Genomic DNA, 23,984 nt, shown 5'->3' with positions numbered 1-23,984 from the left:
AAACAGTAGACGGTGGCCAAGGCAAGTCTGTGGGTCAGTTTATTGGAGGCAGGGGGGTCAGTCAAAGGGGGGGCTGGCTAGAGTGGGGTAGGGCAGCAGTTTGTCTGGCCCCCGAGAAACCCAGCTGGAGTCCAGGGCCTCATCTGCTTCGAAGCCGAAGTCTTCCTCCACCTTAATCTGGGGGAGAGAGGGGCAGGCATGAGCAGGCCTGGGACCTAGAGAAAGGCCGCTGGCCTCACCATTCTGCCTCCTCAGACAACCTCAGGCACCTCGGGGAGAACCCCAACAGCCCTGCCTTCCCTTCCACCCCTGTTCTCTGATCCTCCTCCTCCTCCTCTGTCCCCACCTGCTCCAGTCCTCCGACCTGCCCCCTACCCAGCCTCCTCCAGGTCTCTCCCAACCTTCTCCATCCTCCTTCCTGCCCCCCTCCTACCCCTCCCTTCTCCAGGTCTCTCTCCTTCCTTTTCCACCCAAGTCCCCACCTGGCTTTTTCCAGCTTTCTCCTTCCCTGCCCATCCCGGCCCCTGCAGCCCAACCTGCTTCCTCCAGCTGCCCCAGCTCTGAGCCTGCATGGGCTGCAGGGCCCGGCTCCCACAGCACTGTCACAAAGCAGGAGCCCTGGTCCCACCTGCACTGGGGCCAGTTCTGGAGTCAGCACAGCTCCGGCTCGGCGTCCATCCCGGGGCCCTCGCCGCCTCTTGCGCCCGCTGGGCCCCTCACCAGGGGTCGGGCTGCTGGGTTCCGGGGGTGCGGGTGTCCTTCGGGGCGGGGACAGCCCCTCCTTCTCTGGGGGCTCGTTTTCCGCGTTGCCAGGGGTGGGAGCATCTGTGCCCTGGCTGCCCTCGTCCTGGTGGGGGGAAGGGGCAGCAGATGAAGGCTGCATCCCATCGCCCAGCCCGCCCGGCCCACCAGGAGGCCGCGCTCACCTCCAGCACGATGGTGAGCTGGCTGGCGCGGTAGTCATCGCCGTAGGCATCCAGCACTCTCATGAGGAACCTGCTCCGGAGAGAGGCCCCCAGGGGCACAGCGTCAGCGTCCGGTGGTTCGGGAAAGGGGTTCGGAGCTCCCAAACCTGAGACCTGAGTGCCTGATACCTGCCCAGCCAGTGGGACCCTGGGCCGCACTAGGTGACCTCTCTTCACCTGTTAACTGTCAACAGGACGCCACAACCCTGTGTGGGCGGGTGGCCGTGAGGGTGACCCTGCAGCTAGACAGTGGTATCTCCTAGTGCTCAGTGTGTGCGGGCTCAGAGAACATTCCGGCGTCGGCTGAGTTCTTTACCAGGAACCAAAGGGCTAGAGAAAGGTGCAGGGCACTCCTGCTGATGCCGCCTTCTCCGCTTCTATCTCGGCTTCCAGGGCTTTGGGGTTCTTCTGTTTGTTTAAGCTCTGAATGCTACCTGTGGGCCGGCGCCCGGAGGAGTGTTTATCATGCAGTCTCATGGTGTGTCCACAGCAGCTCTGCACCCGTGTTCTCAGTGCTAGGGACACATCGGGGAACCAAACGAAACCCCTGTGCACACTGAGCTCAGTTTTGCAGGGGGACCATCAGCCAATCAACAGAGCAGAGTAAGCTGTGGGGCGCCTGGGTGGCTCAGGCAGCTAAGCGTCCGACTCTTGATTTCGGCTCCGGTCATGATCTCAGAGTCATGGGATCAAGCCTTGCGTCAGGCTCCGTGCTGACAGTGTAGAGAGCCTTCTTGGGATTCTCACTCTTCCTCTCCTCTCCCCCTGACCCCCTCCACCCCCACCCCCCGCCAGCACACACGTGCTCGCTCTAAAATAAGAAAAAAAGAGTAAGCTGGAAAAGTAGGGAGGAGAATACAAGGATACTTGGAAGAGGGCTTGAACCTCAGATGGACGGTGGGGGCCGCCTCACGGAGGCGAGGGGATGGCAGGAAAGCCTTTCTGGCTGAACGCACAGCAAGTACAGCAGCCCTGAGGCGGGAGCAGGGGGTGTGCTGGGGACTCAGCTGGGAGCCTCTGCAGGGTTTTGAGCAGAGAAGTGACTTGGTCCGTCTTACTTTTTATCTTTTTTTAACTTCTAAAAAAAGTGTTTTTTAAGAATTATGGTAAGACATTCATAACATACGGTTTGCCAGCGGAACCGTTTTTAAGTGTGCAGCTTCGCGGCATTAAGTACGTTCACACTGCTGTGCAACCGTCCCACCATCCGACTCCGGGGCTCTCTTCCTCTTCCCAGAAAGAAACCCTGCCCCATTAAGCCACCACCATTCTCCTTTCTGCCCCTGTGACCTTGACTGAGTGCCTCGTATACGTGGTATCTTGTCCTTCTGGGACAGGCTTGCTTCCCTAAGCACAATGTCCTCGTGCACAGTGTAGCCTGTGGTGGGATTTCCTTCCTTTTTAAGACTGAATCATACTCTCACGTGCAGACATTTTGTTCCTCCGCTCACCCATACCCAGATGCTTGGGGCCTTCCACATTTAGGCTCTTGTGAATACTGTTAGGATCCTGGGTGGGCACACCTCTGCTAGTGACCTGCTTCCGATTCTTCTGGGGACACGTCCAGAAACAGAATTGCTAGATCTCATGGTAATTCTGTTCTTAAATTTGGGGGAACTGCCTTACCGTTTTTACATAGTGGCATTTTTTTTTTTTTTTCTGAGAGAGCGAGTGCACACAGGGGAGGGGCAGAGAGGGAGGGGGAGAGAGAATCCCAAGCAGGCTCTGCACTGTCAGCACAGAGCCTGATGCAGGGGGTTGATCCCCTGACCCTGGGATCATGACCTGAGCCAAGAGCAAGTTCCCACGCTGCTGGTCCAGGGACCACACCGTGAGAACCACAGGGCTGAGCTCCAGATAGATGGTTCAGAGGGTGAACCGTCCTGACTGATGTGTATTGTTGAGGGGAGTTTACCAGCAACAGATACCTTCCCAACCTTGTGATGTTTCAGCCACACAGGCCACTGCCGGCTTCGTAAGCTCTCTTGGTTCTACTGTAAAGAGGATGTTGGCTACTGGTGCAGATAGGAAAAGTGGTTCACCCAGGGTGTTGGGACAGGGGACCTGGGAGAGGTTAAGAGGCCAGGGAGAGGGTGGCAGGAATTGGACAAGGAGCCATGTCCCTGGGCCCAGGGTGCTGGCATCCTGGGTCTGTTCTGAGGTTGCAGCAGATGAGGGGGGGACAGAAAGCAGCAGCTGGGAAGGTTCATTCTCCAACGCGAGCAGACGGGGGGCTGGGGGGGTGAGATCAGGGTTAGTTCTGGATGCCTGTGAGGTGACCAGAAGTCACTGTCCAGCGGGTGGACACTGTCCAGAGCTGCAGACAGGATCGAGGGTTGGCAGCGCTTAGGTGGCCTTGCCACGGTGTTACAAGTGTTCCGGAAGTGCACCCAGAAACTTCCCGCACCTGCACCATCCACTGTAGTCACCACTGCCCACCTGCCGCTGTTGGGGAGCAGCTGGCATGTGGTGACAGTGACACAGGAACGGACTTTTTGATGTTGCGAATTTTCTATTTCATTTCAACGAACTAAGTGTGTCCTGACAGATGTTAAATTTCAACTTTAATGAAGTTTCAGGTGAAGTCGCCACCTGTGGGTATTCAACTGAGACAGGAAGCAGGCTCAGAGTCCCCCAGCAACACTGCCCGAAGCCAAGCCCGTGGCTTCACGCCACGCCCCTTCGTTCTCGCCCCGCCTCTCCTCGCCCCCCACCCTCCCCCACCCACCCCCGCGTCTCCCTGCCAGGCGGACTCCACTCCCGGCCCTGGCAAGTGGCAAGGGCTGGGGGCAAGCGCTGAGCCGACAGGAAGGGGGCCGGGGAGCCGAGAGGTGGCGGAAGCAGCAGCGGGGAGCGGAGGCAGGGGGCCCGGCCTGACATGCAAGGGGTTACCTCCGCTCCTGCTGAAGCCTCCGGGTTATCCTCTGCACCTGGTGGAGCCTGTTCAGGACCCGCTCGTTGACCTGCAGGGAGGCAGCAGAGCGCACGGGTCACCGGGACTCCCGTCGCTTACTCCACACGTGCCGTGCCGTGACCCCGGGAGCGGCCACACAGCCTCTCCCTCCATCCCCTCCACTCCGGTGGGCCTCCTTCTGTCCTGGGGGCTCCCCCACACGCCTGCACCACTCCCTCAAGTCTGAGCTCCCACATTCCCAGTCAGGGACCTCCCACTACACCGCAGCACCCTCTCCCTGCCCCCCAGAACCTGGGCGCCCAGCCCCTCCTCTCGGCTCGTTTCCTTCCCACACTCCTCACTGCCTTCTCGCCCACCCACTTTTCTTCTTGCTCACCCTCCGTCTCCCCCACCGGGACATAAGCTCCAAAGGACAGGGACTTGTGCCTGTGTCCCCATGCCTTGAGCAGAGCCTGGCAGAGGCGGTGCTCCACGCATACTTGCTAATAAATGCGTGACTTTCTGTCATGTCAAGTGTCGCGCAACACCAAACAGGCCAACTTGCTGGAGATTAGGCAGGAGCTGGCTACCTCGGTGCCATCAGAGAGACACAGATGAGCAGGTTCCACCCCTGGGTCGGAAGATGTGGGCTCCGACCCCAGCCTGCCACTTTGCTGGGTGACCTTGGGCCAGTTCCTTAGAACCTCCCTGAGCCTCAGCTGTTTGCATTTGTAAAAACAGGAATAACACCACCACCTATTCCTAATGGGGAGTGGGGCGGGGGAGGTGGGGCTGAGAGCAGAAGCTCAAATGCCAGCTCCATTTGAGCAGATGATTGAGTCCCTGTGGACCCCAGCATGACGTGTTAAACAGGGCTGGGGTCCCCACTGCCAGCTGGGGCAGTGCAGGGGTGGGGCGTGGAGTGGGTGGAGACAGCAGGGAGCCTGGAGGTGCCCTGTGCAGAAAGCCTTGGGCGAGCCTGGCACATGGTGGGTGTTCCCCTATGACAGCGGTCGCTCTGATGGCACCACCCGGGTACTGAAAAGCCCTGTGAGCGCAGGATTCCCGGGATGAAATGTTACTGCTGTCACTGCTGTTGTGGAATCCCCGAGAGGAGTCCCCAGGGGGAAGAGTAAGAAAGCAGCGGTGGAGGAGGGAGGAAGGTCGGGGTGAGCTGAAGGACGGCGTGGAGGCAACCGCGGTCTAGTTCGAGATGTATGCTGTCTGGTTCGTGTACGTTACACCCGATCTGTCCACAAACCATCTAGTGCACGCCTGCGCGCACACACATACGTAAAACCAAATGGCTCTTCGCGTCCTGTGCACATCCTAGCTGCCGTTGGGTGTACACAGCTTGGGCTTTAGTGCAGCTTCAGGGGGGACGTTTTAGTACACGGGGCTGACTGCTCCCTCCCACTTGCCCCGTGGTCCTCCAACACCTCCTGTCAGAGCACACATCCAGCCAGCCCTGGGTGAACCGAGGTCCTGCTCCAGGCAGCCTGACGCACTCCTCATCCTAAGACGGCTTAAACACCCACCCGCGTCTCCATCTGCCGCCTCCTAACCCCCCGCTCCAGCTCAGACCTCGTCCTGTCCTGCCCGGGCCACTACACCAGCCACCCCTCTTCCAGCGCTCCCCATCACCACTGTGAGGGGTTGGATGGTGTAGGTGGAGTCCTAACTCGCCCAGTACCGCAGAACATGACCTTCTTGGCACACAGGGTCTTCACAGAGGTGTTGGAGTCAAAGGTCACTAAGTGGGCTCTAATCCAACATGACTGTGTCCTTCCAAACGGAGGAAGCTGGGGCACAGAGAGGCACACACAGGGAGAACACCACATGAAGGCAGAGATCCACCGGTCAGGGAACACCATGACTGCCAGCAAGCAAGCCCGCCGCCGCCCTGACCTTGCCCTTCCAGCCTCCATAACTACGGGGGGGTGCATTGCCGTTACTTAGTACCTGGTGACAGGAGGCCTGTGACACTAACACAACCTAGCTCAGTCTTTCAAACACCCAGATCTGACCCTGTTCCTCCCTCCGTTTGAAAACTTTCAGGAGCTCCTCCTCCCTTCAAAACAAAACCAAACCCAAACTTCGTGCCCTGGTGTTCCTGGCCTTTCTAGATCTGGTCCCTGCCAAAGGTGCGTTCCTCATTCTCAACAAGGAAGCTGATGCTGTGATGCTGCGTATAGAACCTGTGTCTGGGGCAGGAGCCATGGGGATGGACAGGAGAAGGATCCAAGCGGGATTGAAGAGGCAGGATGGACAGGACGTGAGAGCCTGACGCGAGGGGTAAAGGGGGACTTGAAAAGCCTGATCAGCGGGAGCACCAGAGGCACGTAGGAAACATCAGTGAGCTGATCTGGGTGGTCAGGGTCGCTGGTGAGCACACCGCTCTCCAGGTGCTTTTGCATGTGCCCGACAGGTAACAGGCGCAGAGCAAACGAACCATGAATGAATAAATGAATGAAAAGTTCATTCAGCTAGGTAAGGAAAGCTGGCATACGGGCAGAGACGGGGAAGGGGTGGTGATTTAGGCCAAGGGGCCCCCAAGCCGGGGAATCCGCACTCACCTACCTGCTCGATCTCCCGGCAGCGCCGACCTAGCGCCTGGTACTTCCTTCGATTTAGTTCTCGCTGGCGCCGCCGCTGTCCCCGGGCGGCCTCTTCCTCTTCATCTCGCTCCCGGAGCCCAGAGCCGCCCAGACCCCCAGACACGAACTCCACTTCTGTCTCCAGCTCGCTCTCCAAGATGTGACCACCGAACAGCGGAGGCAGCGCCAACTCTGAGCCTGGCGGCGCTGAGAACTCCTCAAAGCCCACGGCTGCCATGGTCCTGCAAGGTCAGGGGGCTCAGGGACCCTGAACTCCCGGCCCCAGCCCCCTCCGGATCCTTCAGATCCTAGAGTCCCACAGGAGTCCGAGCCCCATCCCTTCGTCCCAGGATCCAGACCTCCAGACTCTTGCTCCCCGAGGATCCGAAGGAGTTCAAGCCCCCAGCCCTTCGTCCCAGGATCCAGGAGCCCAGGCTCCCGACCCCTGGTCCTAGGATCCAAAACTCCAGACCGTAGCTTTCTCCCCGCGATGGCCCAGCACAGACCCTGGTCCCTTAAGAGCGCTAAGCGAAAGCAGTTGCATGAACTACAATACCCATCCACCCTCAGCTAAAAGCGCAGACGGCTGCACGTGCTGCAACCGCAATGTCTCTTGGGAGTCGTAGTTTTATGCAAAGCCACTCACCCCTCTCTCTGTTCCAGTTCCATGTCTGTCTCCCTCTCCGGACGCCGCGGGTCTCAGAACTTCCAACCTCGCAAACCTCCAGGTTAAGTCGTTCGCAAAACTACTTGTCCCATCAGGCTTTACGGCCACGGCATCCGGGACTTAGCCGCTAGGCCTTCTGGGGGTTGTAGTTCCCTATATCCGGCTTCACTCCCCACCCCCTCCACCTCCACCCCGAGTCCCGGCTTAAAGGCCTTGCTTTCTCGTCGCACTCCTCTCCTAGTGTCCGACTTGTCCCCGTCTTTATTCTTGTCTCGACACCTTCTCGCCCGGCTACGGCGATTCTCCGCTTAGCAGCTTCAGTCCTCGGCAGGCCGTAAACCGGACAGATCCGTCTCCTCTCGGACTCACCGCTTCTCCGCCTAGCGGCAGGAGCTAATAAAGTTGTTGTTCCAAAGGCAGCCCAGGGCGGGAGCCAATCAGAGAGCAGCTTTGCCGCGACGACGGCGCGAAGCTGAGACGTCATCGGTGAGCGTCAACCGCTGTCGGAAAGCGACTCGCCTAGAAACCGTCTTGCCGGCTGGGAAGAGGTGTGTGCGCTGTGGACGCGGGGAGGGCGGGAGCCCTGATTCCTGGGGCCGGGGGCCGGCGTGCGCAGGGAGGCAGGAGGGTCTCATACGCGCAACTGGACTTCTGAGGCTTGTCCCCAACTGCCGCCTCAGGGGCCAAATCTGTCCCGTGATCCGTTGGGTTTGGCCTGTGCTGCGGGGATTTCGGGGGGTTATAGTTTTAAATTATCCACTTAAATGATCGCATGGAAACTTTGAAACAGAGATTCTGCGTCAAAGTTCTGAATCTTTTTTGTTGAAGAAAGAGCACCTGACAACATGTTTGGCCGCTTGGCCAGGCGTGTCTGCAGCTGCGCCTCGGCTGCGCGCTTACATTGGCCGTGAGGCCCCCGGTGTCCGAGTCCCGCTGCTCCCGGGGGCCCAGCCCCCAGCGTGCTTCACTCGACACATTACCCATGCAGCCTCTGTTTTTATACTTCCTTCCAGGGACGGCAGTGTAGAAGGGAAGGAAATGAGGAAGGGGGGTTGTTTTATGGAAAGGAAGGAGGAACGGGAAGGAGGAGAGGTGTTTTACGTTAAAAAAAAAACAAAAAAACAGTGGGATTGTATCTTGATGAGTAGTGTTTCCTATTCTTTTCCACCCTCTGGGACTCAAAATAATAATTTTGTCCAGCGCTTGGAGTACGTGAGGAGGCTGCTCATGGCCAGAGGGGACCGGCCATGAGGGCCTCTAGACACCTTTGGCCCCACCTGGTTGCCCTGATGTTTAGGGAGATCAATATTTTAGGGTATCTGTCACTCTTTTGGGGCCCTACAGTTTTGGGGAGGGATCTCTGTTATAGGAGAAAAAAGGATCCTAGGAGACGTCCAATCTCAAAGAGAGGATGTGAATTTTTTTAAGTCTTAGGTGGTGGCATGAGGGGCGTGCTGTGTCTTGCCCAGTGACGTGAGTGTGAGAAGGGTAGGTGGTGGGAGCTGTGACCGGAGACCACCTGGTTCTGGGAGGTTTGTTCATGGAGTGATTCACTGGGTATTTATTGAGCACCTATTATATGCCAGACACAGTTAGAAGCTGAAGAACAAAGCAGATGAAAACACCTGTCCTTATGGAGCTTGCTTGCTCGTGGGGTCGATCCAATAAGGACCAGGGCCTTCTTGGGGAGAAGCCCCCTCTCGTTAATGAAGGGGGGACCTCGCTCTCCCTTCCCATAGGTCTCGGCATGTCTCTGGCAGATGAGCTTCTGGCTGACCTTGAGGAAGCGGCGGAAGAGGAGGAAGGAGGAAGCTATGGGGAGGAAGAAGAGGAGCCGGCGATCGAGGATGTGCAGGAGGAGACACAGCTGGATCTTTCCGGGGATTCGGTCAAGAGCATCGCCAAGCTGTGGGACAGCAAGATGGTGAGCGGGCTGTAAATAGGGGTCCCCGCAGGGGTGATGTGCGCCGTAGCGCTTTTTCCTGAAGAGTTCCGAGTTCCGACTCTCCTGTCTTCCCTGAGCAGTTTGCTGAGATCATGATGAAGATCGAGGAGTATATCAGCAAGCAAGCCAAAGCTTCAGAAGGTAACTTCCCCCCCCCACGTCCCTCCCCTGCCCCGCCCCTTGGCTCCTCCGCTGCTTGTGGCTTTGGAAGTTCGGCTTGCCTCCTTCTCAGACTTTTTGAGAGCCTTCTTTTCTTTTCTTTTCTTTTCTTTTCTTTTCTTTTCTTTTCCTTTCTTTTCTTTTCTTTTCTTTTCCTTTCTTTTTTTTTTTTTTAAATATTTATTCATTTACTTTTGAGAGAGAGCGCACAAGCAGGGGAGGGACAGAGAGAGAGAAAGAGAGAATCCCAAGCAGGCTCCACACTGTCAGCACAGAGCCTGACACGGGACTCGATCTCACAAAACTGGGAGATCGTGATCTGAGCCGAAACCAAGAGCCGGACGCTTACCTGACTAAGCCATCCAGGCGCCCCTTTCTTTTTCTTTTCCATCCCAACCCGGTTCCCTTCTCTCCTGAGAATACATTGCATCATGAAGCTGACACTTCTTAAGTTCTCGCCAAGCGCTTACTTGCTGCAGAAGGACTCCCCTCAAGGCTTCTCAAGTGTCAGTGATTCACGTGTCCGGTTAAGGGTTTTGCCACCTCCGTAAACCACTCGTTTCATTATTTACTTTACATTTTTCTCTGAAGCAGCATGCTTTTTTCCTTCAGTTTACTTAAGAAGGAGGGGTGCCTGGGTGGCTCAGTCGGTTAAGCGTCCGACTTTGGCTCCGGTCATGATCTTGCGGTCTGTGAGTTTGAGCCCTGCATCAGGCTTTGTACTGACAGCTCAGAGCCTGGAGCCTGCCTCGGATTCTGTGTCTCCCTCTCTCTCTGCCCCTCCCCCACTTGTGCTGTCTCTCTCTGTCTTTCAAAAATAAATAAATGTAAAAAAAATATTTTTTAAAAAGAAAGAGAAGGAACATTACTGCTATCGTGTGTGGAAAACTGGTATCATTTGGTAAGTAGTGAGTGACCCTGCAGCGGGCAGTTATCGGAGCACCAGCTTCCGGGAGTGCTGGGGTGTCTCGAGCGCTCAGCTCAGCTCTGACAGGTTGCTCATGTTGCCGCACGGTCTTCTTGCCAAGGGGGAGCTCTGGGATGGAACTGACTGCTGAAGCGGCCACGGGACGCTGTCGGGCACAGCAGCGGTGTGGTCAGACCTGCTCCCCGCTCTTCGCTTCTTTTCTTTAAAGTTTTCCTGAGGCACTCAGTGGCGGGCCCCTGGAGGCACCGGGTGCCCTGGGGAATCCGCCCAGCTCTCCACTCTGAGCTCAGGCTCTGGCGGAGCTGACAGGCAGGTCCAGGCAGGTGCTGGTGGGCAGCACCTGCTGGGATGGAGGGGGCTCCGGACGCTGGAGCCGCTGGAGGGGCGGGCTGACCCCAGCTCTGGGGCCAGGGAAGAGCCAGTACCTGAAATGGACTTTGAAGCGTGAATCCACACACCAGACGGAGAACAGCGGCCGCGTGCCCGGGGAAGGAGCTGTGCGTGTAGAGCCTCGCTTATCTGCTGTGCTCATGGCGGCAGAAGAAAGTGCCAGATCCTGCAGGGTTCTGAACACCAAGCTAGGGGGCTTCTCCATCTGACGAGCTGTGGGGAGCAGTGAAAGTGACGTGTCGGGTCAGGCTCGGGGTTAAGTCAGACCTGATGTCACCGGGCATCTAGAGTGGGAGGCGGGCACGGGACATCTCAGCACTGGGTGGCGGTTGTGTCTAATGGATACGCAGGGGTGCCGAGGGAGCAGAGACGATTCCAGGGTGCCTTCCGAGTCCTAGGGACGTAGAGACACTTGAGCCATCAGAGTTAAGAATGTGGATTCTGGGGCCATATCTCAGCTCTGCCATCTGCTGGCTCTGTGACATCAGGCCATGTCCCTCCATTTCTTTCTGTGCAACATTGGTCTAATTTGACGCCCACACCTCTGGCTGGTTGTGGGTAAGAGGTTAATGCCTGCAAGATGCTTGGGACGGTGGGAGACACACGGTAAGTCCTGTGTGTGTCAGCTGCTGCTTCCGCTGCTGATGGTGATACCTTCACCGTCGTTGTTATCGTTGTTGAAACCTGGAGAGGAACGTTTCAGAAACCGATGTGAGGAAGGGATGTACCAGGGGGAGGGAACAGCATATGCAGAGGCCCAGAGGAGAGCAAAGCAGCCCTGGGTGCTCAGGCACTGCAGTCAGCCCTTTGGGGCGTCATGAGAGGGTGGGGCTGGGACGGTACAGAGGCCGGCGGATACCCCGGAGTGGCACCAGTGTGCCAGGCATTGTTCTGGGCACAGGGAGGGGGCAGCCCTGGGAAACAGACGCAGTTCTTGTTCTCCCAGGGCTTCTTGGCTTTTGGGAGCCTCAGACTGCAGTCTGGGGAGCTAGGCCCGTGGCCTCGTGGTGTGGGGAGCCGCCGGAGGGTTAGTTCCAGGGCAAGATGGGGTCGTGACGCCTGGAGGGCGCACGGGAGGGGGAGAGATGGGAGGTTTGCAGACATGCACACCCACCTCCAGGCTTACTCCTCCAGCCCCTCCAGCCACACCCCGTCTCCCCCCAGGTGCGGGAGCCTAGACACACACACCCCCAGGCTGTTTTTCCCCCTCACAGTGATGGGACCAGTCGAGGCGGCCCCTGAATACCGGGTCATCGTGGATGCTAACAACCTGACTGTGGAGATCGAGAACGAACTGAGTGAGTGCCCTGAAGGGCGAGCAGAGATGGCCCTGCCTGGCGTCCCTCACGGCCCCCTCCAGGGTCCTGCCCCCAGACTCCTCATTTAGTTCAAGTCCAGGTTCGGCTGCTGTAGCAGAGTGGCTTATTTGAGAAGGAAGTGTGTTTTCCTGTGATGTGAGAGTCTGGGTGAGGACCCCAGGCCTAAAGTCGCGGCATCTGGTGTCGGGCCCTTTCTGTCTTGTTGATCTGCCACCTGTGTCAGGGTCCAAGGTGACTGCCCACCTCCACATCCCACCGGCAAAAGAGGAAGGAAGAAGAGGGCACAGTTCTTTAAGGGGTGACCTGGAAATTGCATGTCACTTCAGATCACGTGTCGTAAACCAGAACTAACTCACGTGGCTGCGTGCAGCAGGGAAACGGCGTTTTTGCTGGGTGGCCGTGAGCCCCGCTAAATTCAGGGCTTCAGTCACTAAGGGAAGAGGGGCAGTGGATGTTGGGGACAGCCAGCGGAGTCCGCCTGCCCCCTCATCAGACACCTCGCCTCTCTGTCCACTTCAGACATCATCCACAAGTTCATCCGGGATAAGTACTCAAAGCGATTCCCCGAACTGGAGTCCCTGGTCCCCAACGCACTGGATTACATCCGCACGGTCAAGGTGAGTGCACCAAAGTGGGGACTCAGGAAGAACTGAGTGATGGGGGGCAAGGCCCTGCCCTTGGACCCCCGGGTCTAAGGGGAAAGACTCCCCTCGGTCAGCCTTCGGCCACTGGGAACAGAGAGCAGGTGAGCGGCCTGGAGCCACGGCTCCCGAGGGCTCATCTGCCCTCCCCGTTCTCTTGAGGCCAGGAGCTGCTCTAGGCTTCCCAGCAAGAAAGGGGTGGAGCCTGGAAGGAATGTTCTCAAGGCTGCTCTGCCCACCTCCAGGCCCACTCCTTCCCTGGGTGGGCCTCCCAAGAAGGGCCTGGAGCTGGTTGAGGCCGAGGAAGCAGGGAGGGAGATGAGGGGGTGCCCCGTGTCGGCCAGCGCTTCTCTGGCCGTGCTTGGAGCAGGTGGCGTTTGAGTGGAAATCTGAAGGTTGATGCAGGGGAAGCCGTGCAGAGACTTGGGGGAACTTATGAGCACCAAGACCCCGAGGCGGCCGGCGGTGGGGAGACAAAGTTGGTGAGGCCGGATGCCATCTGACCTCCAAGGCTTTGGGCCTTACAGGAAAGCCCTGGGAGGGTCAGGCCCAGGTGGAAGCAGGGACACGGGCGAGGAGGCTCCCTCGTGAGTCCAGGAGAGGAGGATGGTAGGGGGCCGTCCGCGCAGGGAAGCAGCGTGGTCGTGTTTGTGCTCTGAGTTGACACGGGTGGCGGGGCCTCCCTGGGTGGCTGGTTCTGGATCAGCAGTGTGGTGCTGATGCCCTCAGCAGGGAAGTTCTTGGAACTGGTAGGAGGTCCTCTGTGTACAGAGCCCAGCTTTGCCGGTGTCCCCAGAAGAGACCCGGGTGGCTGCATGAGCAGGAGAGGTTCTCGGGCCTCCCTGAGTCTCCGGGCCTCCCCTCTCTTGCCCTCTCGCCCCCAGGAGCTGGGCAACAGCTTGGACAAGTGCAAGAACAACGAGAACCTGCAGCAGATCCTGACCAACGCCACCATCATGGTTGTCAGCGTCACCGCCTCCACCACCCAGGGGTGCGTGCTCAGGGGCGAGGAGTCACCGGGGCCCCAGCAGGCCCATCTAATGGCAGAGGAGGATCTCAGGGTCCCAGTGGGCGGGTGTCTGTCTCAGGAGGACAGCTCATTTCTGTCCCACGCGTGTGGAGTGAGTGTGGGGCCTGGAGGTCCTGAGTGGTGAGGCAGAGGGCCAGCCTGGGTTACAAGCGTTTGTCTCGGGCACGTTCCCCCTCGGTGGGATGAAGGTGTCCGTAAAGGCAGGGACCTGGTTTGGGGCCCTTGGTGTCCGCCTGCCCCTGTGGCATCCGTGCTGTGTCTAAGAGAAGGACGTGTCCTTAGCTCCAAAACAGCCCTGTGGCGTGGAGACCTCCCTCGGGCTGCACTTCTGTTGACTGAATAAATGCTGACCGAGCGCCAGGCACTGTTCTGAGGACAGAGAGAACTCAGCAAAGCAGCTCCTGTCTGGGGAGAGGCAGGTGTAGCCGCAGGTCACAGGCTGGAGGGCGAGTGTCAGAGTGCACACAGGTGCCGAGTGGCCTGGGGCGCAAGAGGACGGGCACCTCTCCAGACTGGGGCAGGTGGCTTCCTGGAGGAGGTGACGACTCAGCCTCATGCAGGGGCCAGGGTCTCTAGTGGGAGAACACTGGGCTCTTAGCTCGCCACTGGGGGGAGCAGCCTTGAGCCTCAGCCCACTGGGCTTTGGTTGTAGGGGCCTAGGGCGGGCTCCACGGTCCCTCATCTGTGCGCCATAAGCGCGACGGGGCAACTGAGGGAGGGAGGGGTATGGCCGGGTTTGGTTGCTGGCTCGCAGCTCTGTGGCCGCCGGGTCCCTTCGCCGTCCTGCCCTCGGGTCCCCTCTGTAAAGTGACAGTGAAGACAGCCCACCTTTGTGGTTTCCTTCAGCAAGTACTAGCCCGGCACCTTCCGTGTGCCAGGGTGTGCTGGGCACGCTGCTGAGAATCTGGGTTGGGGTCCCCTTGGGGGGCTGCTGTCTAGCACCAGAGGTGGACGGGAGGCTCGGTGGATCGCAGCTGGTGATGGTGCCCGAAGGAAGCAGCAGGGCAGGAACCTTGGTGCTCGGAGAGGCTGAGGCCTGGAGGATGAGGAGGGGCCGGCAGGGGCACGTGGGCAAGGGCCCGGCCCGGGCTGACAAGCGGTGCTGACTGAAAACCTAGGATTCCCAGCAGCCCTCGCTTCCAGGCTAATAGCACTTACAGTAGCCCTGAGGCCGCACACGTGCATCCACACATATATGTTGTGCCTACACACGTGTGTGTGTGCACACACGTGTGTGTGCACATATGCCATACCCACACACGTATATGTACACATGCGTGCATGCACCTGTATGTGCTGTGCCTACATGTGTATATGTGCGCGTGTGCGTGCACGTATACATATGCTGCGCCTACACGTGTATATGTGCACTGTGCATGCATGCATATATGCTGTGTGTACATGTGCACACATGTGCGTGCGTGTGTATATGCTGTGCCTACACGTGCATGCGCGTGCACGTGCGTGCATGCATGCACGTCATACCTATGCATGTACGTGTGCACCTATACACGCGTGCACGTACATGTGTGCACACATGTGCACACACGCATATATGCTGTGGCTACACGTGTATAGGTGCACACGTGCGTGCATGCCTGCACGTCATACCTACGCATGTACGTGTGCACCTATACATGCTTGCGTGCATGTACATATGTGCACACACGTGCACACACGTGCACACACGCATACATGCTGTGGCTACACGTGTATATGTGCACACGTGCGTGCATGCGTATACGCTATGCGCACATGTGCGCGTGTGCACACACGTGCGTTTGCGCATGAGCACACAGCCAGAAGGACAGGGCTCCCGTGCCCGTCAGGTAGGGTACACAGGAGGGGCCGGGTCTGTCCCAGCCACGTCCCTAAGTCCCGAACCACCGCAGGCAGCAGCTGTCGGAGGAGGAGCTGGAGCGGCTGGAGGAGGCCTGTGACATGGCACTGGAGCTAAACGCCTCCAAGCACCGCATCTACGAGTACGTGGAGTCTCGGATGTCCTTCATCGCGCCCAACCTCTCCATCATCATCGGGGCGTCCACAGCCGCAAAGATCATGGGTGAGGTCCTGGGGCAGAGTGGGGGCAGAGGGCCGACCTTGGACAGTGTGAGCGTGGAGAAGCCACACCCCTCGTGTATGAAACGGGGCATCTGGCCCAGGGCCCCAGGGCCCTGTTCTCTCCCTGTCATCCCTCCTGGAGATCACAGAGGTCGGCCAGCTGCTTGTCCTGCAGACCCGCAGAAAGAATGGTGGCCCTGAGGAGGGCTGGCCTGACCAGCCCGGAGGAGGTGGTGTGGCTGCTGGGGACCCCGGCACTGCTCGGCCAGCACGTCCCGGCAGCTCCCGGCTCCGCACAGACCCCTGGGCTGCCCAGCATAGGCGGTGTGAGCCGTCAGGACCATGGTTTCATCCGTGAGATGGGGACAGCAGTCCTGGTGACGGGTTGGGACTGAAGGGTGGGCCTCCTCAGACTCCTTGCGGTCTCCGAGCAGGCGCCCCCTCGGGCTCCTAGCCCCTTCAGCTGAGGGGCTCTTCGGGGACCTGGGTGGAGCAGCTGTGTGCTAGGTTGCTCGGCTGCCATAACAAAGTAGCACAGGCGGGGGTGGCAGGCAGTGGGGGCCTTAAAAACCAAGGTTCGTTGTCACGGGGTCCTGGAGGCTGGGAGGCCAGAAGGCGGGAGCAGCGTGTCGGCAGGCTGGGTTCTCAGCTTGCAGGGGGTCGTCTGCCCAACTGGCCTCTCCTCTGTGCGTCTGTGTTGTCCTCTCTTCTTGTGGGGACACCGGTCGTGCTGGGTCAGGGCCCATCCAGTGATGTCATTCCCCCTGAATCCCCTCTTTCGTGGCCTCGTCTCCAAACACAGCCACATTCTGAGGTCGTGGGCGTGGGGCTTCGACACAGGAATTTGGGGAGACACGGTTCAGCTCCTAGCGCAGCCTGGAATGGCGGGTGTGTGCGGGGCTGTGGTGATTTCGGGGTGAGATCACCTCAGGTGTGGATCCTGCCTCCCCCTCACTGACCTCCCATCTTCACGTGCCTCAGTTTCCCCAGTGGTGATTGACGGTGTGCTACTTTCCTGTGACTTCCGGGCTGAAATCAAGGTGTCGGCTGGCTCCTGCATTGCTTTATGGAGGTTCTAGGAGGAAGGAGCGGAAGGAGTCCGCTTCCGGGCCTTTCCTGGCCTCCAGAGGCTGCCTGCACCCTTGGCTCTGGGTTTTCCCCACCTTAAAGTCTCCTGTCTCACATCCCTGTGACTCTCTGCCTCTCCCTTCAGCTTACAAGGACCCTTGTGCTTCATAGAATCCTCCCCTCCCTCCCGCCCCTCTCAAAGTCCTTAACTGTGTCTGCAAAGTCCCTTCGGTCCTATAAGGCAGCACGAAGGTTCTGGGGACTCTGACGTCAGCTTCTGGGCGGGGGGCGCTCTGCTCACTTGCAAGTTACCATGCCTTGATCGCTTACCTAATCCTTAAAGACGCCTAGTGCGGAGCCTGGCACACAGCAGTCCCCCATGAAAGGTAAACGTTTTTATCTGCAGCTTCTCTGTGCTGGGCCTGGAGACAAGCCCACAGGAACCCAGGGGTGACTGACACCAGGGCCCGTCATCAGAGCGTCCCCAGCCTGGTGGCCACTGTTCTAACACAGAGCAGGGGCTGTGTAGCTCTGTAGACTCTGGGGGCTCCTGTTGGGCCGCCTCCCCACTGTGCACCCTCAGGCAGGTGGTTTCACCTCTCTGGGCCTCCTCGGAGTCCTCCCTCCGAAGCGGGACCCATCAGCCCTCCCTAGCAGGGCCAGCTCGGGAACTCAACCAGAAGCTCAGGTTAAGGCACGAAGTGTGCAGTGAGCCCCCAAACAAGTGCCGTGTTTCCTTTGACCTCCTCCCTCCCTCTCTCCTGCCGCAGGGGTGGCTGGGGGCCTGACCAACCTCTCCAAGATGCCCGCCTGCAACATCATGCTGCTTGGGGCCCAGCGCAAGACGCTGTCCGGCTTCTCGTCCACCTCTGTGCTGCCCCACACTGGCTACATCTACCACAGCGACATCGTGCAGTCTCTGCCCCCGGTGAGCCGCCCTGACACGTGGGCCCCGTGGAACCTTCTGCTGTGGCAGAAGCAGCCTTGTCCGGGGGGCAGTGTGAGCCTCAGCAACTTGCCCCTCTGCTCCCCGGTTCCCACTGGTCACAGCTGACAACAGTGGTCAGGAGCTCGGACGACAGGGTCACATGGAGCGTAAGAACAAGGACCCTGGAGCAGATGTGCTGGGCTTGGGATTAACAACGGGGCAAGAGATGTGAGCTCTGTGTCTCAGTCTCCCTGTCTGTAAAATGGGGGGGATAGAACCTGCTTCCCAGGGTTGTGATGAGGACTCTTTATGTATGCAACACCTTCAGGTCACGCTTGCACATAAGAAGCAACATAAGCATTAGCTTGTGAGGTGCAGGGGTCCCCAAACCACCCCCAGCTTCAATAACCCACTAGAGGGAGGTGCAGACTCACTGAGCTGACGCACTTGAATTGTGGTTTGTCACGAAAGGACAGACTCCCAGCAGCCAAGGGAGGAAGTGGGTGGGGTCGGAGCCAGAAGTAGCAGCCACGGCACTTCCAGACCTCCTCTCCCCGTTGCCCATGTCACTCCCGGCCTCCACACGTAACAGCGTGCGGGGGAATCGCCACCAGGGAAGCCCCACTGAGCCTCCAAGTTGGGAGTCTTCTCTGGGGTTGAGTTGTGTAGACCGGACTGGGTAGCCCATGTGGCTGATCTGGGTTCCAGGTTGACTGAGATCCTGTAACCCAGACACCCCCCTGAGCGTCTCACATGGTTGGTCTCTGCCTTGTCCAAGGTCCCAGGCCAACAAAGGCTACCTCCCAGAGCTGAGGGCCAGGCCGGAACTCTTAGGGCAAGGCTGCTTTTCGCCACGCGAGCCACTGCTAACTTTGTTATCGTTATTTATCGAGACATGGCTGTGGGTTTACGCGTACCATCTTGGTGCATCTCAGATCATGGGCCACCTGCCTTTCGTGGCGCAGGACACAATTTTCTGATGCACAGATGGATGTGTTCTATTTTAATCACTTTCTTTTTAGTGTGTGACAGTCTTCCACTGCAGTAATATAGATGTCTGTGCAAAGGGGCTCAAGTTTTTGAAAAGTGGGCTGAAAGAAAACAGCAATGGTGATAGTTTGTTGCGGTAACACGTTATTACAGGTTTTCACAGTAACGCGTGGCAGGGACGGTGAAGTGCTGGTGGGCAGAGGGTGAGCCCTGGTGCCTGTGGTTTCTGAAATGCTCAGGGCTCTCAAACGAATTCTCTCACTGACTCTGCCCCTTCCTGCTGCTCCAGGATCTCCGACGGAAAGCGGCCCGGCTGGTGGCCGCCAAGTGCACGCTGGCAGCCCGCGTGGACAGTTTCCACGAGAGCACAGAGGGGAAGGTGAGGCACGGGCGGGCGTCTGTGTGGGTCTGTGGTGTGTCCTGTGTCCTGGGGGGAGGCACCATCAGGGGACCCAGCACACACGAGCACTGTTCTAAGTGTGCGGGGGGGGGGGGGGGGGGGGTGTCGTGTGTTAGTGTCGTCGTCCAGCCCTGTGGGTCAGAAGTCCGCCGAGGGTCCCGCTGTGCTGAGATCCAGGTGCTGGCACAGCATTCCCTCTGGAGCCTCTTGGGGAGGATCCGCCCCCTGCCTTTCCCAGCTTCTGGAGGCGCCTGCTGCCCGGGGCTCGCAGCCCTCCTCCGTCCACACTGCTGGCAGCGTGGCGTCTTCTGTCTCTCCCTGACTCGAGGCCTGTCTCCACGGGTCCTCCTCTGACTCCTTTAAGGACGCGGTGATGACGTGGGGCCCACGCTGGCCATCTAGATCGTCTCCCGTCTTCACATCTCTCACCTGATCACACCCACAAAGTTCCATCCGGAGCGGAGACGAGGATGTGGACACCCTGGTGGGGCGGTTTTGCCTGCTGCACCGGGACGTGTCACCATCCAGACCGTCATTCAGTTCGCCTCTGTGTTCCTCAGCAGACCCGCTCTGTGAAAGGGGATGTGTTTTGTGTCTTATGCACTGGCGTCCAGACACCCAGCCTGGCACAGTGTTCAGGGTTGTGATCTCCCTCCTTTCTCTCTTCCTCTCAACCACTGGTCGAGATGCTGGGGGTACCGCAGTGAGCCGCTCAGACCAAAGCCCTGTGTGCGCATGCACGTTCTGGTTGGGGGCAGGGCGAGGGGGCCAGGGACATCTGTGCTGTGTCCAGGGACGCCGTGTCACTGCTGCGTAGGGGTCCAAGGGTGCCGGGCTGGTGGGGGAGGTGGGCACTGTTCAACCAGGATGTCGGGGGCGGGGGGCTTCTCTGAAGAGGTGAAGGTGTAATGCACGTACACCTGGGTCAAGCTAGCAAGCAGCTCCCGTGAGTGCCTGGGGGAAGAGACCCAGGAGGAGGGAGCGGCCAGTGCGCAGGCCCCAGCCTGGCGGTGGGGCGGGGTGGGTCCTGCAGAGACCTCGCTGCAGCAGAGGTGCTGGAGGGGGGTGGCATTTGGGGTCTCTCTGAAGGAAGAGCTTGCTGGGAGAGAAAGCACAGAGGTGAAGCTCCCGGGTGACCCCACTTGCAGAGGCTGGGGCCAAAGGCTGGGGAGGAGGCGCGGGCCTGGGGTTGGCTGTGTTGCATTTGAGGGGCTGCCTGCACCCCCATCGAGGAGACAGTTGTGTGTGTAGTGCAGTGAGGAGTCTGGGCCCGAGAGTGGACGGGTCCCCCAGGCCCTGATGGGACCCTCGCGCCCTCCCCAGGTGGGCTACGAGCTGAAGGACGAGATCGAGCGGAAGTTTGACAAGTGGCAGGAGCCACCCCCTGTGAAGCAGGTAAAGCCGCTGCCTGCGCCCCTGGACGGGCAGCGCAAGAAGCGAGGCGGCCGCAGGTGGGTCCCGAGGCCCGGGGTCAGGAGGAGGGAAAGGGAAGGGGCTCACCCACCAGCTGACCCCCGGTGCCCATCCCCAGGTACCGCAAGATGAAGGAGAGGCTGGGACTGACGGAGATCCGGAAGCAGGCCAACCGCATGAGCTTTGGAGAGGTCAGAACCCCGACCCGGACACTTCGCCCTTTTCCCACTGCGGGGCCTCAGGGGTCGTCTTTGTCACAAGCGCTGTCCCTCTGTCCCCTGCCACGTTTCTCCTCTCTGCTGGGGCACTACCCCCGCCTCCAGTCTCTCCCCCACATCCATGCACCCCTACACAGCACTCTGTGCCGGCCCTATCCCCCCTGCCCCCCGCCCTTCCGTACATGTCCTTCCCCTGGCTTCACCTCCGCCACTCTCTTCTCTGAGCATCACCCTGCTGGTCCTGCAAGAACTAGCTCGAGTGTCCTTTGGTTTGCGAGCCCGGCTTCGGTTGTTAACGGCCCCTCTCGGGGGTCATCTTGGCCCCGCAGGCACCTGAATCAGGTGAACGGCCGGGTGTCTAGCTGATGGAGAGTCTAACTCCGGGATGCCTTCTCCTCCCACCAGATCGAGGAGGACGCCTACCAGGAGGACCTGGGCTTCAGCCTGGGCCATCTGGGCAAATCAGGCAGCGGGCGGGTACGGCAGACACAGGTGAATGAGGCCACCAAAGCCAGGATCTCCAAGACACTGCAGGTACAGACCAGGCCTGGGCGGGTCCAGGGGTGAGGGGGCACCGGTGGGCAAGCCCGGGTCAAGCGCAGACGTCCCCTGCCCCCACCTCCCCACAGCGGACACTGCAGAAGCAGAGTGTGGTGTACGGAGGGAAGTCCACCATCCGCGACCGTTCGTCAGGGACAGCCTCCAGTGTGGCCTTCACCCCACTCCAGGTACTGGACGCCAGAGTCAGGCGGCTCCACTCCCAGCTTTCCCAGCAGCCCTGGGCTTTAGCCTCTTCTCCTGTGAGACAGGCACATGATCGAGCTCCTCACAGGGCTGGTGTGGACGGGGCATCAGTGAAGCCCCTGGAGGGCATGGCCCCCCGGTGCTCAAGTTAGCAGGGACAGAAGGGACACGGTCCTGCCAGCAAGCGCAGGCTGGCTTTAGACTCAGGCTGTGGGCGACCCTGTGACCTCGAGCGGGCTCAGCCCCTCCCTGAGGTGCTGGGTGGTTGGGACAACCGCAGGCCCTCGTAAGAAGGTTCATAGCTGGCTGGGAGGGTGAGGTCCCAGCCCGGCCAGTGCACAGGATGGAGCCACTGCGTCCGTCCCTTCCTTGGCTTACGCGCCCACAAAGGAGGGCTGGTGTGTCCCACGGCATCGAACAGAACAGCTTTCCTCTGTCAGCAAGGGTCTGCTGAGCACCTAAGTCCCCTGCACCGTTGGAAGAGCCGGGGGTAAAACCACAGACACCAGGCAGTAAGCCTTGCCTTTGTGGACCTTATGGGGTGGCAGGTCAGGTAGGTAAGATACACAACCTGTCGGAAAGTGGAAAGTGCACGGAGAAGAGGGGGTGAGGGGTCAGGTTGGAGGCCCCCAGGGAGGCCTCAGCCGCAAGGTAGGATTACCGTGTGGAGGATACTGGGAAAGGTTCCAGCCACTGCGGGGCCCCCAGCGCGGGTCACTGTCCCTACCGGGGTTGGTGTGATTCGCACCACAGCGGCAGGGGAGCCGCTTCACTCTGTGACTCGGTTTCCTTACTCAGGAACCAAACCGGGTTGGCTGTTCTGAAACTGTTTTTAAAATCACCTGGAGGACCTGTTAAATATTCAGATGCCCAGGTCCTCCTTTGGGGCGGGGGCAGTTTGGTGACTGGCAAACTGTCCTCATCATCTGGAGCCCCAGGACCATTGAGAAGGGCTCCCTGACATTTCATGATCCTCTTACTGGGGCCGGGGGGGGGGGGGGGTACCTGTCAGCGGCCAGCCCAGCTCCCCACCCCAACGTCACCTCCCCCGCCTGCCCAGGGCCTGGAGATTGTGAACCCACAAGCAGCCGAGAAGAAGGTGGCCGAGGCCAACCAGAAGTATTTCTCCAGCATGGCCGAGTTCCTCAAGGTCAAGGGCGAGAAGAGCGGCATCATGTCCACCTGAGGGACTGTACCCAGGTGGCTGCCCCTGAAGCTACGGGCCCTGCCCTTCTGAAGAGACCCGGGTCAGGATCGGGCTGGGAGTGTCCCTCAGCAGCCCTGTGCCAGGACTGTCCGAGGAGGCATGGGAGGAGCCAGTCCCCTGAGCACCAAGATGGCCTCCCCATCTTGGGGGATAGAGCCAGTCTTCATCATGCTTCATCTTTTTTACCTAGAAAGGGAGATACTTTTGGAAAAAGTGCAATTAAAAGCACATTATCAGGTTCTGTTCCTGGGGAGTGATCATTTGTCAAACACCTGCACGACTGGAGGAGTCCGCTGTGGGGCTTGGGGGACAAAGCTGGGGCTCCCGATCCAGGTGGTGTCTGGGCCCCACCCTGGCCCTTTGCTTCCCTGTCCTGGATTCCAGGAAGAGCAGAGCCCTCTCCGTCTCCAGACCACTTGGAGAACGTCCATTGTTTTGATGCTCCCAAGTGATATGGCTGCCCAAAGCCCCAGCCCTGAAAACGGGCCAGCCGGGGTGGCTGTGGGGTCTCAGGTGTGCAAGCCTCCATGCCAGAGGTCCCTCGTGAGGACGTGAAGGACGCCCAGGACCTGCTCGGTGTTGGGCTTCCCATCAGGGTCCGGTGTGTGGAGTGGTGAGCCAAGCCCCGATCGGGCCAAGCACACAGGCTCCCTGCTGGCAGGGACTCAGTGCTGTCAGAGTTCCTGCCAGCTCAGCAAGTGGAGCCCCCAGGCTGTCTTGGAACCGGGGCTCAGCCAAGGTCTCCTTCACTTTGGCTGAGGGGCACGTGGCCTATAGGCAGGTGGGGACAACGCTGGCAGCAGAGGCAGTCCCAGCAGCTACCCTGCAAGAGCTAATTCAGGAAGAGCCCCACACGGGGGCCCGTTTGCTGTGCTCTGGAGCCGGGCTCCACAGAGTGTCGGAGCCTGGTCACTGACCCGTGAGGGCAGTGCCCCTCTTAGTTACCCAGGAGGTGGGTGCACAGCCCGCCCTGCACCTGTGCCCGCCTTCCCCCCTCCATCTCTCCCTCTCTCCCTGGGGCTCTAGCCGGCTGGGTCCTCGCTGAGATCTCCCTTCCTGTTCCTGTCTCTGGGCCGCCCCCCATCACACTTGTTCTAAGTGTGTCTCAGTTCAGGGCTCAGTCTGTGGACTTTAGCAGCTCTCTGAGTCTCCTCTCTCATATCAGAGTCTACATCACCCCGGGGGATCCTTCTAGTGGCCGGCCAAATTACCTAGGTCGCTTAGCTGTGTCCCCACGTTTATCCTAGAGTCTTTAGATGAGCCCTGTTTGGAAGTGACAGCCTTTGCTGATCTCTGCTGATGGGTCTGCCCGGGGGAGGGCGCTCTGCCCGCCCCTCTTCAGAGCCTCCACCTCTGTGGCCAGAGTCAAGAAAGAATCGGAGTCACCTGGTGCCGCAGTCCTGCATAGTCTTAGAACAGAG

At 59.3% G+C, this 23,984-nt stretch overlaps 2 protein-coding genes across 3 annotated transcripts; one reads left to right on the top strand and one right to left on the bottom strand.

Moving 5' to 3' along the window:
* Nucleotides 1-26: 26 nt before the first annotated feature.
* On the bottom strand, nucleotides 27-7,510 carry TFPT (TCF3 fusion partner). 2 transcript variants are annotated; one of them, XM_007087133.3, is made up of 6 exons: nucleotides 7,102-7,510; nucleotides 6,439-6,697; nucleotides 3,858-3,928; nucleotides 927-996; nucleotides 629-847; nucleotides 27-177 (listed from the first exon to the last, which is right to left on the bottom strand). In XM_007087133.3, exons 1-6 carry the CDS (start codon nucleotides 7,122-7,124, stop codon nucleotides 58-60), a joined length of 762 nt encoding a protein of 253 aa, XP_007087195.2. In that variant the 5' UTR covers nucleotides 7,125-7,510; the 3' UTR covers nucleotides 27-57. The 2 variants fall into 2 exon arrangements, with proteins under 2 accessions (XP_007087195.2, XP_015395290.2); XM_015539804.2 differs by lacking the exon at nucleotides 7,102-7,510 and adding an exon at nucleotides 6,815-7,066.
* Nucleotides 7,511-7,588: 78 nt separating this feature from the next.
* PRPF31 (pre-mRNA processing factor 31) lies at nucleotides 7,589-22,808 on the top strand. Its single transcript, XM_007087132.3, has 14 exons — nucleotides 7,589-7,670; nucleotides 8,862-9,046; nucleotides 9,148-9,208; nucleotides 11,759-11,842; nucleotides 12,383-12,480; nucleotides 13,389-13,495; nucleotides 15,427-15,596; nucleotides 17,434-17,591; nucleotides 18,871-18,960; nucleotides 20,305-20,432; nucleotides 20,513-20,585; nucleotides 21,018-21,146; nucleotides 21,242-21,340; nucleotides 22,417-22,808. The coding sequence occupies exons 2-14, from the start codon at nucleotides 8,870-8,872 to the stop codon at nucleotides 22,540-22,542; spliced, it is 1,500 nt and encodes a 499-aa protein (XP_007087194.1). The 5' UTR covers nucleotides 7,589-7,670; nucleotides 8,862-8,869; the 3' UTR covers nucleotides 22,543-22,808.
* The last annotated feature ends 1,176 nt before the right edge of the window (nucleotides 22,809-23,984 follow it).

Source organism: Panthera tigris, chromosome E2 (genome assembly GCF_018350195.1).
Source record: "Panthera tigris isolate Pti1 chromosome E2, P.tigris_Pti1_mat1.1, whole genome shotgun sequence".
NCBI lineage: Eukaryota > Metazoa > Chordata > Mammalia > Carnivora > Felidae > Panthera > Panthera tigris.
Note: the sequence above shows the minus strand (reverse complement) of the source record. Positions and strands in the feature narration are given on the sequence as shown.

Excerpts from the sequence above, each read along its gene's own strand:
- TFPT (XM_007087133.3), bottom strand. The coding sequence starts at position 7,124 with ATGGAACTGGAACAGAGAGAGGG. Across the intron at positions 3,929-6,438 it reads GCTGCCGGGAGATCGAGCAG|GTCAACGAGCGGGTCCTGAA; the intron begins GTAGGTGAGTGC and ends GCCTCCCTGCAG. Across the intron at positions 178-628 it reads CAGAACTGGCCCCAGTGCAG|ATTAAGGTGGAGGAAGACTT; the intron begins GTGGGACCAGGG and ends TCTCTCCCCCAG.
- PRPF31 (XM_007087132.3), top strand. The coding sequence starts at position 8,870 with ATGTCTCTGGCAGATGAGCTTCTGGCTGACCTTGAGGAAGCGGCGGAA. Across the intron at positions 15,597-17,433 it reads CACAGCCGCAAAGATCATGG|GGGTGGCTGGGGGCCTGACC; the intron begins GTGAGGTCCTGG and ends CTCCTGCCGCAG. Across the intron at positions 18,961-20,304 it reads ACGAGAGCACAGAGGGGAAG|GTGGGCTACGAGCTGAAGGA; the intron begins GTGAGGCACGGG and ends CGCCCTCCCCAG.